Raw genomic sequence first — 14,815 nt, 5'->3', positions numbered from 1 at the left:
AGGTTTGATCAGGCTACGGTCCCACCGGTTATAACCTACTATTGCCTCCACAATGTTGACGTCAAAATCAAGCTCTTTACATACAAATGCATTTTCTGGCAGTGCCGAGTGGCTTTCTTTTACCCTCAAGCAGTAACTCAGCGTGGCTTGTGTTCTTGATGGTAATGGAGTGTCTCGAGATGGCAGAAAAATTCTCCTCAGGCTTCTAAATTCAATCCTTTTTAATCCCAGGCCTAATTGCTCGCTTTGCCAGCCAAAGTGAATTCAGCTGCTGGCTGTCTGTGAGACCAACAGTCCCTCTAGAGCACAATTTAATAACATCATAGATTTGCAGAAATTTTAAATTTAAACAAAAGACAGGAAAGTGGCAGCTTGCCTGTCAAAGAGGCCAATGGCCTTCGTACTCGTGTTAAGACAAAGGGAAAAAAGACATCAAGAGCCATGTGCCATCCGTCTCCCTTGCTGCATTGAACTTTATAGAAAAGAGTGGGTATGAATATAAGAGGAACAAACACACAAATAAAAACTCCTTACAGCTTTCTTAACTGAACAGTTATATAATATATATATTAAACCTAATTTATAAAAATATCATTAGAACTCATGCATAGCTTATTTGATGGTATTATAGCCGAAGTCATTTAAATGTGGCCCATTTTAGCTGACTTAATTCACCCTAGTCTTTAGTACACCTGTTGTGCTGTTGAATTGACTGAAATTTAAATAGAATTAAATTTGAAAACAATTAGCACAATGGGCTGCCAATGGAATTTCGTTGGTTTTTTGTTTTACAATAAATTACATACAGTGCAGTCCCACAAGGTAAATGATGAGCCAATTTCAGTGAGTAAAAGCGATTAATTGAATTGGATAGGCTCAAAAGAACGGTTCCTTCATCGTCACAAAGCCCAATCAGCCACACCTGGAGTGTGGAGATGAGTTCATTAAAACACTCGCACTACCAGACGGTGGCGTAGCCAAAGTCCCTCCCAATTTCACAAGCGTTACTTTTGTTAAGAGCAGATCGCTTAGTTCTCATACTTACTTTTTCCCTTTTCATCTTCTCAAAAAACTTTTCAGAAAAAAATGTTGTCAAATCTTGCCGTGTCATAGATGCTTAACCCCACAAGAGATAGAGAAATTGCGTTATACTAATAATTACCAGTGCACAGAATAATCTTGTGGGCTGTTGTTTTGCGTGCGGACAGCTGTATGTTTCCTTCCACATCTCTCTTCGATGAAATAGATTGTCCCCTTTTTCGATGGGGACGATGCAAGCGGCCTTATTGTGTGTACAATCACGGCAACGACAATTCTTCCGGCGTGATGACTACGCCAGGTATGATTCATAATTTAAATTAAGGACTGGAAACTGTAGTAGTAGGCTACTACGCGCTGTTGAGACATGTGGGCTGTTTTAAATCATACTATCCTTTAAATGGATATTTGAATCTGTGGGTCTGGTTCACAAACAAGATCTATACGATGTGAATTGGTGCGGTGCTTGTTGACTCGAGAACCGACTCATTGAAATTTAAACTGTTGAAACGTACATCTCGGATTCGGTTGCGTTATCGTGTGTTTGATGAGGCGATTAACGTTGCCTTAAAGGGATAGTTCACCCTAAAATAAAAATTCTGTCACTCACCCTCAAGTTGTTCCAAACTTGTATGAATTACTGCTGAACACAAAAGAAGATATTCAAAACAGTTGATAGGCCCCATTGACTTGAATAGTATATAAAAAAAAAACAACTTTGGAATCAATTGGGCCCCAAGGCCCATCAACTGTTCGTTTCTGACTATATCTTTTGTGCTGAGCAGAAGAAAGAAATTCATACAGGTTTGGAACAACTTGAGGATGAGTAAATAATGACAGATTTTCATTTTTGGGTGAACTAATAGTGTAATAGCTGTAATGTTAGCTACTTGGTGATGGTTTTATCAACATGGGCAGGAATCAAAGTTGGTTTTTAATAACTATTAGATTTGTATTAGTTGTAAATCATGTAATATATACAATAATGTAACTGCATCATCATGCCCAAGAAATGCTGAATCATTTTACCTGGTTCTTAAAAATAACTAAATAAATTCATGGGATTAACTCCTATTAGGCCTATGTTGATCTGTAAGGTATACCTGCATATATTCACCATTGATTCTCACTTCATTTTATTAAACCGACATTTTGACAAAATTAGCTTTTTTGTGTAATTTTCCTCATTTGTCTTGCCTAAAAACATATGTGTAACAATTGTGCACTTCAAATCCTTTTGTGTGTGTGTGTGTGTGTGTGTGTTTATCATCTACTTCACATTTCTTGCAGATCCCAAAGTGACTTTTGCCAATGAAGCTTCTCACACCACTGAGGACAATTATGCTTGTCTTGAGGAACTGGAGAGGATCAACAAAGAAATAGAGGCAGTAAGGAGTGAGGTGGAAAAAGAACAAAAAAGACTGTCACAGTATCAGACATCGCAGACCCTCACACAGACAGACAATGCAGGTCTTCGCTCTGAGAAATATTTAAGAACTACCAACAATCAGGCTAAAGACCAGAATGGAAACCATTTGAAATACAAAAAGCCTGTTTCCTCAAACAGTGCTTGTAAGTATGTGGTTGATCGTGCCAGACCCAAGACTGATTTGGAATATGACCCTTGTTCCAATTTCTCTGCAGAATTGCTATCCAGCAGCTCGGTAGACTGTAAGTTAAAGTCAACTGATAAAGTGGATATTGAACATTGCCTGAAGAATGACCGAACAGGAACAAATGTTCAGCATATGTCCTCTCATTTTGACAACTCTGATGATGAAGGTGCCTTGGTCATTGATATTCCACCATCAAATAATCAGGGAAAACACAGGCCCAAACAGAAAGGTAAGAGTACAATGATTAAACCACTGCATTCTCTTGAGGGGAATTGTGCAGCTAATAATGGCCAAACAAAACTCAGGCAGCACAAAGAAAAGGTTTCTTCTGATGGAATTCCAAGTCATGAAATTAAACCTATTGTGAGTTACCAGGAGAAAGAAAGGACCTCAGTGAAACCTGTGATAACTCAGGAACAAGAGTCTTCTGAGGGGGAACTTGTCATCGATGTGTCACCTATTGAAGATGAACACAAGCTTTCAAAGCAGTGTGAAACTATAACCAAGGAACTACTTGACTCGCCCAAATTATGTCCTATTAGCGATGCCCCAGCTGAGGATGGTAATGAGGCTAATGAAGGGCCCTTAAATAAACGGGTAACAATTGCAAAGTACTCTGTAAAAGAAACCAAACCTTTTGTGGAGGATCTAAGAGAAGAACCTGTGACTGAACCAATTAACTTTTCAAATCTCAAAATGGAAGCTTTTGTTACACAAAAAGAGCAAAACGTCCTGGATGACATTTCCATGTGTCTAGACAATCTGAGAAGTGAGAGTGAGCGGATCAAATGCATTCAAGATGTTACAATTTTTCCTGTTAGTTCAGTTTATGGAGATGAAGATATTTCCTCACTCTCTCCTGCGAGTGTAGGACAAAATGCAACCTTTAGCGCAGAACCACAAATTGACTGCATCTCAAGTTATACTCAAAAGTCCGAAATTGTATCTTCTAAGATCCTCTCCCAAGAGCGGTACTTCCCCATGATCTCGTCTCAGTCCTTTCCTTCATCCTTACATAGGGTAGAAGAGCATGGATGTGGTCCACTCTCTCAAAGCCTGGCTGAAACATCTTGGCCAACTATTCAAAAAAGTCCCGTCAATACATTTTCTCAGAACATACCTGCATATGTTTCAGAGATTGACACCAGAACTCTTTCAGCACCATCAACTAGTCAACTCAACCTGAAAACAACTGTGCCCTTTGAAAGATTTCCTACATCAGATGCATCATTCCCTGTACCCTGTGACATGCCTCTTCTTCCACAGACCTTTGCATCTTCAGCGATGACAGGAAGTAATAATGAAGCCATTGTAGTTGACTCTAGTTCTGATGAGGAGCTCAGGTATTCAGACCTAGATCTTTCAGAAACTGACCCAATGGAAGAGTGCTACAGAATCTTCATGGAAGCCAACCAAAATGAAGCTCCTGTTGTTCAAAGTGATCCATCTGTAAGTAAATTCATCCAATACGTAATTTTGTATTTAGATCTACTGGTGTGTGACCATATGCATTACTGTTCAAAAGTTTGGGATCATAACAAAGTCTCTTATGCTTACCAAAGCTGCATATGTTTGATAAATTGTACAGTAAAAAAGTATATTGTGAAAATACAGTATATTATGAAATATTATTACAACTTAAAATAACAATTTATTACTGTAATGGCAAAGCTAAATTTTCAGCAGTCATTACTCCAGTCTTTAGTGCTACATGATCCTTTAAGAAACATTTCTTTTCAGTGTTGAAAAAAGTTGTGCTTTATATTCAAAGAATCCAGAAAAAAATAAGTTCTAAAGAAAAGCATTTATTTCAAATGTAAATTGTATGTAACGTTGTAAATGTCACTTTTGATCAATTGAATGCTTCCTTGCCGAATAAAAGTATGTTCTTAAAAAAAAATCTTACTGACACCAAACTTTTGAGCAGTAGTGTACCACCTCATGTTTTTTAGGAAGAAGTATTAGAGAGCCAAGAAACTGAGATAAAGTCCAATCCAACAGCTGTGCTGAAGAAAAGGGTGGCACATGTGGCGAGGTTTGAGGTATGATATGATTTATCCTCTTATTTGTAATATGAAAGTACATATTGTATTCCTTTAAAAAACAATTACTTTAACAAATTAATATTCCATCAGTTATTATTTGCTCTCCAAAGTAGTTTCAAACCAGTGGTGTTTCTTTTGTTGAACAAATAATCACTGAAGTTTGATTCAGAGTTCAACAAAGGTGTTTTCTGATTTCATAAATCTTCTTTATTCAACAGCCATCAAGTACAAGTAAAAGCAAAGCACAGATTATTGTCCCTCTTCGAGAGGGAGGCTCCCATTTGACTGTTCCCTCCAGAACTCAATTATGCCAAAGAAGAGCAGCGATTTTGACTAGTGCCATAAAAGGGTGTCAATCCCAAGTCATAAGTAGTGCTCCAAAAAAAGTTTATATACCCAATGTCATTCATTCAAGCACCGTGCAAAACCGTAAGCATCATGTGCAGTTTTATAAGATTGGTTATTCATATTTTAGGGAATTGTTATTTACTTCTGGTTTCTTTTTTTTAATAGCCTTTAATAGTCTTGGTATATTTCCGGTTGGTGCTGCTGTTCAGCTGGGGACAAATCTGCACTTCATTGTACCTGAAGGAAATTGTTCTTTACCTCTGACACTGATTCCAACCACAATGTCCGTCCAACGGACACCTCAGCCTTGCCCATCTGTTCAGTTTTCACAAACTTCACATATTCCACATACTCCACATCCTCCACAACCAGCCAACTACACACCAGCTAAGGTTTGCTTTGCACTTTACTCTACTAGTCTTGTGAGTGACCTTTTTTTTCTTTCTATTGGCTATATTTCTTTTGTAGTCTATTTGTGGGGTTAAAGTTGGCATGCAATGATATTTCACCCTATCTTTTTTCATCTGCCAATCAAAAAGATCTGTCACTACTTTAGTTTTATTGACTTTAAGATGAAGTGATAGGAAATTTCATGAATTTTGTAGGCAATGGGCATCAAAAGAAAGGCAAAAGTACATCACGAGGTTGGGGCGAAGGTACCACATGATGTTCGTCAACGTTATGTGAACCTCTTTGTGGAAGAGTTCCTGAGATCATCTGTGACGGTGCAAGATGCATTTGAGAAGGTCTGTGTTTGAGAGCTCAAATTTACACTTCTTATTTAATTCTCTTATGTTTTTTTATGTGTTTCTTTCCCAACATACCTATTTAAATGCTCTAGGCTCTGGCAGAAGAAAAAAATGTTTATGACCGCAGTATCAATAAGCTCAAGTATCTAAGCATAGCCGTCAATGCACTTAAGAGACTTAAAAACCAAAACGTCTTGCCTGCCAAAGGTAGGTTTGGTATATTTATACATGTGCTTTTGTTCAAATTACTGCAGCCACTTTTGTTTACTGCACCGTACACTCCTATCAGGTCACCCTCCTTATATGTACTTACAGCTCCCAGTGAGAGAGATCAGCATGTGTCTAGAGGCAATGTACCACTAAATACTCAAGCACTTCAGGGATCCGGTAAGAGCTGGCTCTCGTTTCAGGGTCAATCTAGAGAGTTCACCTCTGTCGCTACAATTTTATTTATTTATGCATTTATTTATTTAATTATAGGTGTAGTTTATTAAAATGCACAGTAGGCAGTACTCTCTTCATATGGTAATGTTTATATGTAGTAGTAATTAAAACAGGATTTTTACATTTTCTAAATCCATACAAAACACGGATAGTGTTTCAAGTCGTTGTTAGTAGTAGTGCTTTTGTTAATGTAATTATCAACACTGGGTCTATATATCTGTATATATATATATATATATATATATATATATATATATATAGATAGATAGATAGATAGATATAGATATATATATAGATATATATTACATTACACACTACCATTCAAAAGTTTTGGGGTAAGATTTTTAAAAATGTTTTCGATAGAAGTCCCTTAGGCAAACACAATCATTATGTATTTGTTCAAAAATACCATCAAAAGAGAAATATTGTGAAATATTTTTACAATTTGAACTAACTTTTTGTTTTCTGTGAAACTTAGCAGTCATTACTCAAGTCTTAAGTTTCACATGATTTAGTTTTTTCTAATATGCTAATTTGGTGCTCAAGTAACATTTTCTTATTAATGTTGAAAATTGTTGTGCTGCTGCTTTTTATGCAACATTCTATTCATCAAAGAATCTTGGGAAAAAACGTTTGAAAGAACATGTAAAAATCTTTACTGTCACTTATGATTACTTTAGTGCATCCTTGCTATCGATCAAATGTATTCATTGTTATTCATTTCTTTCAAAAAATATATTATGTGTACAGTATGTGCCCAACATATAGGTGTTGCCATTGCAGATGTAGTTATTATGATTATACATAAATATACGTTTTACTGATGCAGGTGATTTGACACTTTATGAGCAACTGAAGGAGCATGTTCTGTCTGAGGACATGTTGCAAGTAAACAACTTCCCTCGTAAACATCAGAATAAAGCTGACTGTGCCATCCAGTATGGAGATACCAAGAAGGGCATAAGCGACCGTGAGTAGACTTTCCAGTCACCGTAGGACTTTATTTTAGTGTTACAATCATGTTTAATTGCAACCAATATTTAATATATTGATGAAGCTATTAGGATTTGAAGCCTTTTAAATAATTAGGAATACAATGATAACAGCTTTAAAGAGAATCTGCTGTCGATGTGGAGCGACGTTCTCTGTTGACAAAAGTGGAAAGCACACCCGCAGAGAAGAGTGTAACTACCACTATGGAAAAGTCATAGAGAATCGAGGTAAGAATGGCTTAGAATGTCTCTAAAATTGTATTTTTTTTATTTCTATCAAAACCCATTATCTACTCTGTATGTCTTCTCTCATAGTGCCGGGAGGTGTTGAGACGCGCTACAGTTGTTGCGAGAATGCAGTTGGGTCACCTGGATGCCAAGTGTTCAATGTATTATGATTCAAGAATTATACTCGTACAACTACGGCCACTCATATACTCGTGCTTTGTTGGAGGGGCTGAAAACATTTTTCTCTCCACTCCTTTATGCGATGATATTTCCTTGAACTGAATTTTCAATGGCAATATTGTAGTGTTTCTCCAAACATAATAATCCTCTTTTTTTCAGTTACTTAAGTTGAGACTTCCACTGTATTTCTAATGTTCGTGTTTACAGCTTCATGTCCATGATGCAGTAAGTCTTTGGGGCTTTGTTAGCAGTCTCCCTCAATCTTCGGTGGGCAAAACATGTCCAGGAGTCTTTGCTGTTGACACACAAACAGTAAGGGTTATGTATTAATCATAATTCGAATAAAACTAAACAAAAAAGTACAGACAGGTACATTAATGTGACCTTTTATTAATTTGAACTTGTGTGTTTTACCAGTGCTACACGACTCAAGGTCTGGAACTAGCAAGAGTGACTGTAGTCAACAGCAGTTTGCAAGTCATCTTTGACTCCTTTGTCAAGCCTGGCAATGATGTCATTGACTATAACACCAGGTGGGATGTTAATTTAATATGTTAATTTCTTTCAGTGGAGCGAACTGTGGTGTTGTAAGTCATAACTTTTTATCCTGCTCAGATTCTCAGGCATCAGTGAGGATGATGTGAAGGGTACCAGCTCATCTTTGCACGATGTACAAGCAGTGCTTTTGAGCTTTATTAATGCGGACACGATTCTGATTGGCCATGGCTTGGAGAATGACTTAGCTTCTCTCAAAGTGAGTTCTAACGCCATATGCTCAATATTTGTTGGGCATTTTTATAACTGGACTTACAATGTAACCTTTCAACATTATGAGCTAGGCATTGGCTTTTATCCTGAAGTTTGTAGCTTTAATTGGAACTTCTTAAGAATTACATTTTGGTTGTTCTACCATCTTCAGATTATTCACAACAATGTGATTGACACGTCAGTGGTGTTTCCCCATCGTCTGGGTCTGCCACACAAAAGAGAACTTAACAGTCTGACTGCAGACTACCTCCGGAGAATTATCCAAGAGAGTGGTATGTTGACCTGTTAAACAAATTTGTAAGCAATGACCATGATCACACCTCGCCGAATCAGAAAACGTAGCTTTTTACTGGACTCCAGCTGTATATTGTTTTCATGGCACATTATCCAAACACTCAAAAGTAGGGATAGTGTACACTGGGATCATTCAGATGTGTTGATAACTCTTCCATGAAATTGCTGCTGGAGAAGTAATTGAGTCAGTACTGAATGGAAATTGAGCACACCTACAAACATGACTTGCATACAGCTCAACAGCACATGCTTGCTTGCTTAAAAGAAAACAAACAAAACATAAATTTCTCATTTGCCACAGTGGCGGGTCATGATACACGTGAGGATGCCACTGCATGCATGGAGCTCATGCTGTGGAGGGTGAAAGAAGACTCCAAAGTGAAGAGATGGTGACTTTCAATAAAGTTTATTCATTTTTCTTTGTTCATTCAGGCCGTGCACCAGTGTATTTGGTGCTTTTGCTTGCATATAAACCCATGTGGAGTGTTGGGTATTCACTGATTATTTTTGTTTAATTATTATATAAATGGGTAAATGATACATTTGTATTTGGCCATAAAACTTTTTTTTTTTAGTTTCACACTATTGACTGTATATTTGTAACAATAAATAGGCAAATTATTTTTTTGCGTGGACTTATAATGCACTGTGGGAGTACTGTGAATCTTTGAAATCTAGTAAGAGGGAATGAAATTAAAGGCATTGATAAGTAATGACTATTGTTTGATTTTATTTTAATCATATATCCTGAGGTGTTGATTGGCATCCAAGTGTTAGTGTAATCATGTGTAATCGGTCATTTCCCCATTTGAGCCAATAAGAGTCTGCTGCTTATCAGCACCACATGCATCAAATCTAGTTAATCAGATAATGAGAAGGTAAGTGTTTCAGGAAGTCTTTTGTTTTAAAAGCTTTTAAAAGTAAGATGAGTACGTTTAATTTCACTGTTTAAATACTAATCTTAATATGCAGAAAATATCAGTAAAAAAGGGGATGGGGCATTCTGTGCCATACATGGGTAACATTGGTGTTTTTGAAACATAGCTGCTGCCTCATTTGCTTCAGCATCTGGACCAGCCCAAGGTAACAATGGCTGTGAGTTTTTACAGCCAATAGCAGGCAGGCAGGTGGGTGGGGCATAGTGTTTTAGAAACCGGTTGGGATCGGTAGTCAGGATTTTTCAGTTGGTGATGCTAGTGGCACAGAAATTGTGAGTCACACTTGCCTAAGTACATTTTCTTTTTTCTTCATTCAAATTACTCAGAATTTTGAGATGTCAATCAATTATTTTGAAAATTTACAATAAATCAATAAATTACAGTAATCCTTTGCTAGTTTACTTTTACAATCACTACGACATATTTCTCAATAATTCAGAAATCTTTTTTCCAAAACTCTTCACACATTGAGCATAACAGCAGATGTGAGCTATGTGGATAATTTTCCATTTCTTTGGCACATATACATTGACAACATCTTTCAAATGGCATGAATACTTTTCTCATTAACTCAAAACCACCACCAAAAGGCCAATTAGCATTACATACCTTTTTTTCCAAAACAGTACAAAACTGAATAGCAGTGCCTTTTGCTACATTTCTACAGCAATACCAGAAGATAGTATGTCTCAAATTTTGGAGATGTGGTACTAAAAAAAAACAATCCTTTGATAACATCTTTAGGACAAAGGTTAAATAGATGTTTGAACAGGATATATGAACTATGAGTATATGACATCAAAAGATATATTGAACAAAAATAACACTCACAATTTTTTTAAATAAATTAAAATATGAAAGATTTACTAATTATTTTGAAAAAAAGTGACCTTAATATTGAAAAATATCCAAGACGAAATATGTAAACACTATTATTATAAATCAAAACACTATCCACACTAACTTTTGTTTATACTAATTCAGATAATAATTTGCCAGCTCTAATTCATAATGCCAGTAGTAATTTCAAACCTGAAGGGCTGTTAGACCTGGCCTCAGTCTCTGTATCACGACTGTTCAGTCTCTGACCCAAAATCAGAATCCCTTTAATTCATTCTGATGGGACTAAACCCCTAGAAAAGAACTGAACTGAACAAGGCTACTGCTCTGAATTGACTTTTAAATGGCTCCTGGTGGAGTTTTACCTGCTTGTTTGACTCTTTCCACTCTTTTGACAGGTGTTTGAGGTCCGTGGCTGCAGTGAAAAGCCAGTGTGAGGGCTGGTGAAACAGTGGGCTGACATGCCCGGGAGTAGTGCCAGGGCGCTGTTGGTGCTGCTCATTTGGGCTCATGCTGTACAAGCTGTGTGAGCGTGGCCCAACTGGCTGCTGGGAATGCCTCCGCGACAGCCCTGGACTACTGTCGCAGCATCCACATGAACACACTGCTTTTGGCACAGAGTGGAAGAAACCAGATGCTCGCCCTTACAGCCGGGAATGTGGGAAAATCTGTTTGCGTGGGGATTGATTAGTTTACAGAATATTTTGAAAGATGTTTAATCAATGTAATATTTGTATGATTGGATTTATTTTATTCCAGCTTCTAACAAAAAACAAAGATATTTATTATGTTAGGATTATACACTTATTTGAAAGTAGGGTAGACTGAGTACAGTTGAGACACTTTTTGCGTTTTGATTTTTCACACAAAAATAGATACTGAAAATAAGTGAATTTCTACATGACATGCCACATGACATTTCATTAGCTTGTAAACTTAGATATTATCAATCAATAATACCCATAAGTAGTTTATATTTTCCACAATTAGCTCATAAAAATAAGGTGCTTTTTGTCTTAACTTTGTCTCAACTGTACCCATATGTGGTACAGTTGAGATAGTACCATGGTACAGTTGAGACACCCATTTTTAATGATGTAAAGGTAACTAAATGTTCATTGCAAATATAACAAAGAGAGACAAATAAAGAAAAAAAAAAACAATTGGGCAACATGTTTATTTATTCATCCATTTAAATTCATTCATTTTATTTAAATTAGCACTGGTTAAAATACATAAAACAGGAACACTATACCCAGATAGCACAAGTACGTCTCGCCGACGTCGGCCAAACATCGAGCGTCGGCCTCCCTCCCTATAACATCGATGAGGCATCTGCCAGGCATAGGCAGAACTCCTGTCAGTCAGTGCTCTATTCTCCAGCTCCGTTACAGCGGCTTTGGGTCGGCCCACTATACGGGAGGCCGATTTTTGCGCGGGTCCATCTCTTTGCATTCAAACAACAACATGCATTTTATAATTAACCATTTTGATAAATGATGTGATATAAATGTAGCAGGTAGGGTCGTTGAGATGGGAAGTGTAGTATGAAGGCCTGCCCACTGGCGCTGATTATGATCAGGTGGCACAAGTGAGGCATCCTTTAAAATGTATCGTGAGACATGGACAGGTGAAGATTAGTGCGGTGTGAATTGAAGAGCAAGCCTCTTGGAGTATCAGCTGTGCAAACGAGAGAACCTCGGCCGGGCGTCTGTGCGTGCGTATGGGACGGTGTGTACCAGTCACGAGTCTGCAGAAATTGATCGCATAATAGCGAGAGTTAATTTCTATACGGGGGTGCAGCAATAAGCAACGCTGGCGAGGGTGTGCACAGCTGTTAGCCATCCACACCGTTACAAAGTCATCGGTACAGTGCAGACAGTACTAATTTGTTTAGGCTGGTCTGGAAAATGAGGATTCTCTTTGTCTGTCCAACTAGCCACTGTTTTTCCTGAGTTAACAATGTTTTATTTTTATTTCTGTGATTTGTATGTGTTTGTCTTGGAAATTCTGCCACCGTCATCGGGAAAGGATTGCTGTGGTATCCTGCTAATTTGAATGTTTTGTTTTGTGTTTGGCAATATTTGTATTACTATAATCGGCCTATAGCGTGCAATACTTCCTGTGGGGACATTGTTTACTCTGCAGTGTCCACTAGTGTGAAGTGTGACGTGTCTTTTGCAGTGTTGGAGTGCGTGTGAGCAGTATCACTTTATTCACTTTATATTTATGTATTATGATACTTTTATTCACTGTTATTCATTTATTGCAAATTGTCCACTGTTACCTACGGGGAAGATTTGCCGGTTTTGATTGCCAATCAATGTATTGTGTCTAGTGTTTAATAAAGTTTATAATTGAGTACATCAGCCCCATTTCTGTTCCTTCATTGGACACAGTCTGCCTAGTAATTTAAAAGGGGAGTGCTGTTTGGATAATTTTTATGTATTTAAATTTCCTGCTCATTAGCGCCCCCTGATGGTCACATAAATATGAGAAATGGCTGGTCTTTTGAGACGTAGTAGAGCTGTAGGCTGCACAATTTAAAACTCTCAGTCTCAGACATGCTCAGCTGTGCTGCACGCGCTGAATTAAAGTGACGGTTCGTGGTTAAAATGAACACAAATTGACATGAAAATGTAGTAATCTCACCATAAATGCATTTAATTAAATCATACTGGGCCTACTATTTTTCACAGACAACTTTTTACTTAAGCCCGGGGAAAAGTATTAACACTTACCAGAAGTAGGCTAGGCTTTAGCAAAAAATAATAACTATAAATGCGGTCAAAAGTTTTTATTTAATATTATTAATTGTGACTGCAGTTTGTTATATTATATTAAAGGGTCATAGATCTCCAAAATTAGTTTTAAATTAATAATTTAATATTTATGAGATTTTTATTTAAGTAATGTTCTAATTCTAGATATTTATATTTGTAAATGCTGCATGCTTTTGACGTGGTTAAATCAATGGCCGTGCGCGTGAAATTTCGAGTCGCTTTCAAACACTGGACTGGAGCGGCGCAGAGTTGCCATGGAAACGGCGCGGGACTACTGCGTCTGACAAGCAGCAAAACTCCCTCTCTCGCTGTTGTTTTCACTGCTTTCAGGTAAGATTAGTCTCTAAGAGCACACGAATAATACACACAACTGTTCTTGACACTTCTCTTACTTGTAATTGACACGCTTTTGTTGAATATTTACTTTATAGACATGGTTTAGTGTCTTCGGAAAAAGTCCTTTAGCATCTCAACTGTTTTCAGAAGAGGTTAAGCTAACGTTAACGTGGTTCGGTTGAGCTTTTGTTTATGAAAGTTTGGTCTTTTAATCACCTCTTTTGTGTAGATGAGAGTTTTAGTAAAGGTGTTACTTGGAAGTGAGCTAATTTATTTAACATAAACGTATGTACTGTAAATCGGTTACGTCACTTACATGGAGCTTGAAAATTGGCTGAAACTAGCTGCTCAATGGTAAACAACTATTGATAAAAAATGTTCTGTGATTTCAGCAGCAACAGAATAACCCCTCTAAAACAGAGGGGAAGCTCCACGAGCTCAACATTTCTGAAGAAAGCTGCTGCCAGAGATGTAGGAAACACAGGTGAACCGAGGAAGCTCATTAAATTACTTCATATCCATTTTGTCACAATATTATTTTTCACCTATATCACCATGCATCTGTCATTTTCTTATTTTTTCAATTTCTAAAATTTACATTTTTAATTTGTATAATTTATTTTAAGAAGGTTTTGACATCCAAACGTAAGTGACACTGTATGAGCAATATTAAATGAATAAGCAAACATAAAAACAAATTCTGTTATCCTAATTAAGAAATTATTTTCTGTATATTCTTTCTCTTTTCTGCATTTCCCCTCTGCTGTAGCTTTTTTCCTTTTAATAAACCTGGCATTGTATAATAATATTGCTGGCTCTGTGACAAATGGTTTGTTGTGTTCCTAGATCCTTCCATGCTGATGCCCTGCACCGTAGCAGTTTCTGTCCTGATCATCATCTCTAAGACGCTATGAACCATATGACTAGTAAGTAAAACTTCAAACATGCACTAATGTCAAACACACACTAATTGTGTTAGTACAAATTTTAATGTTTTGAAAGAAATTTCTTAAGTTCACCAAGACAGCATTAAAAACAATAATATTGTGAAATAATCTTATTATTATTTTAATAGGTTAACTGTTTTCTATGTGAATATATTGTAAAAACGTAATTAATTCCTGTGATCAAAGCTGAATTTTCTGCATCACATGATCCTTCAGAAATCATTATAATATGATGATTTGATGCTCAAGAAACATTTATGATTATTATC

General features: G+C 36.9%; 2 protein-coding genes across 2 annotated transcripts; both read left to right on the top strand.

Moving 5' to 3' along the window:
- The first annotated feature begins 966 nt into the window (after positions 1–966).
- Positions 967–9,488, top strand: LOC143753857 (uncharacterized). Its single transcript, XM_077246651.1, has 16 exons — positions 967–1,339; positions 2,329–4,103; positions 4,607–4,696; positions 4,918–5,128; positions 5,213–5,439; positions 5,653–5,793; positions 5,889–6,003; positions 6,112–6,183; positions 7,070–7,210; positions 7,347–7,460; positions 7,548–7,621; positions 7,848–7,952; positions 8,058–8,173; positions 8,256–8,394; positions 8,560–8,680; positions 9,004–9,488. The coding sequence occupies exons 1-16, from the start codon at positions 1,213–1,215 to the stop codon at positions 9,093–9,095; spliced, it is 3,660 nt and encodes a 1,219-aa protein (XP_077102766.1). The 5' UTR covers positions 967–1,212; the 3' UTR covers positions 9,096–9,488.
- A 3,843-nt stretch (positions 9,489–13,331) lies between these two features.
- On the top strand, positions 13,332–14,607 carry LOC143754032 (uncharacterized). The gene is made up of 3 exons (XM_077246963.1): positions 13,332–13,593; positions 13,992–14,083; positions 14,446–14,607. The coding sequence occupies exons 1-3, from the start codon at positions 13,424–13,426 to the stop codon at positions 14,511–14,513; spliced, it is 330 nt and encodes a 109-aa protein (XP_077103078.1). The 5' UTR covers positions 13,332–13,423; the 3' UTR covers positions 14,514–14,607.
- The last annotated feature ends 208 nt before the right edge of the window (positions 14,608–14,815 follow it).

This window comes from Siphateles boraxobius, unplaced genomic scaffold, assembly GCF_051911475.1.
Source record: "Siphateles boraxobius isolate OS27281-9 unplaced genomic scaffold, OSU_SipBor_1 29, whole genome shotgun sequence".
Classification (NCBI taxonomy): domain Eukaryota; kingdom Metazoa; phylum Chordata; class Actinopteri; order Cypriniformes; family Leuciscidae; genus Siphateles; species Siphateles boraxobius.
This window is presented reverse-complemented; position numbering and strand designations above follow the sequence as displayed.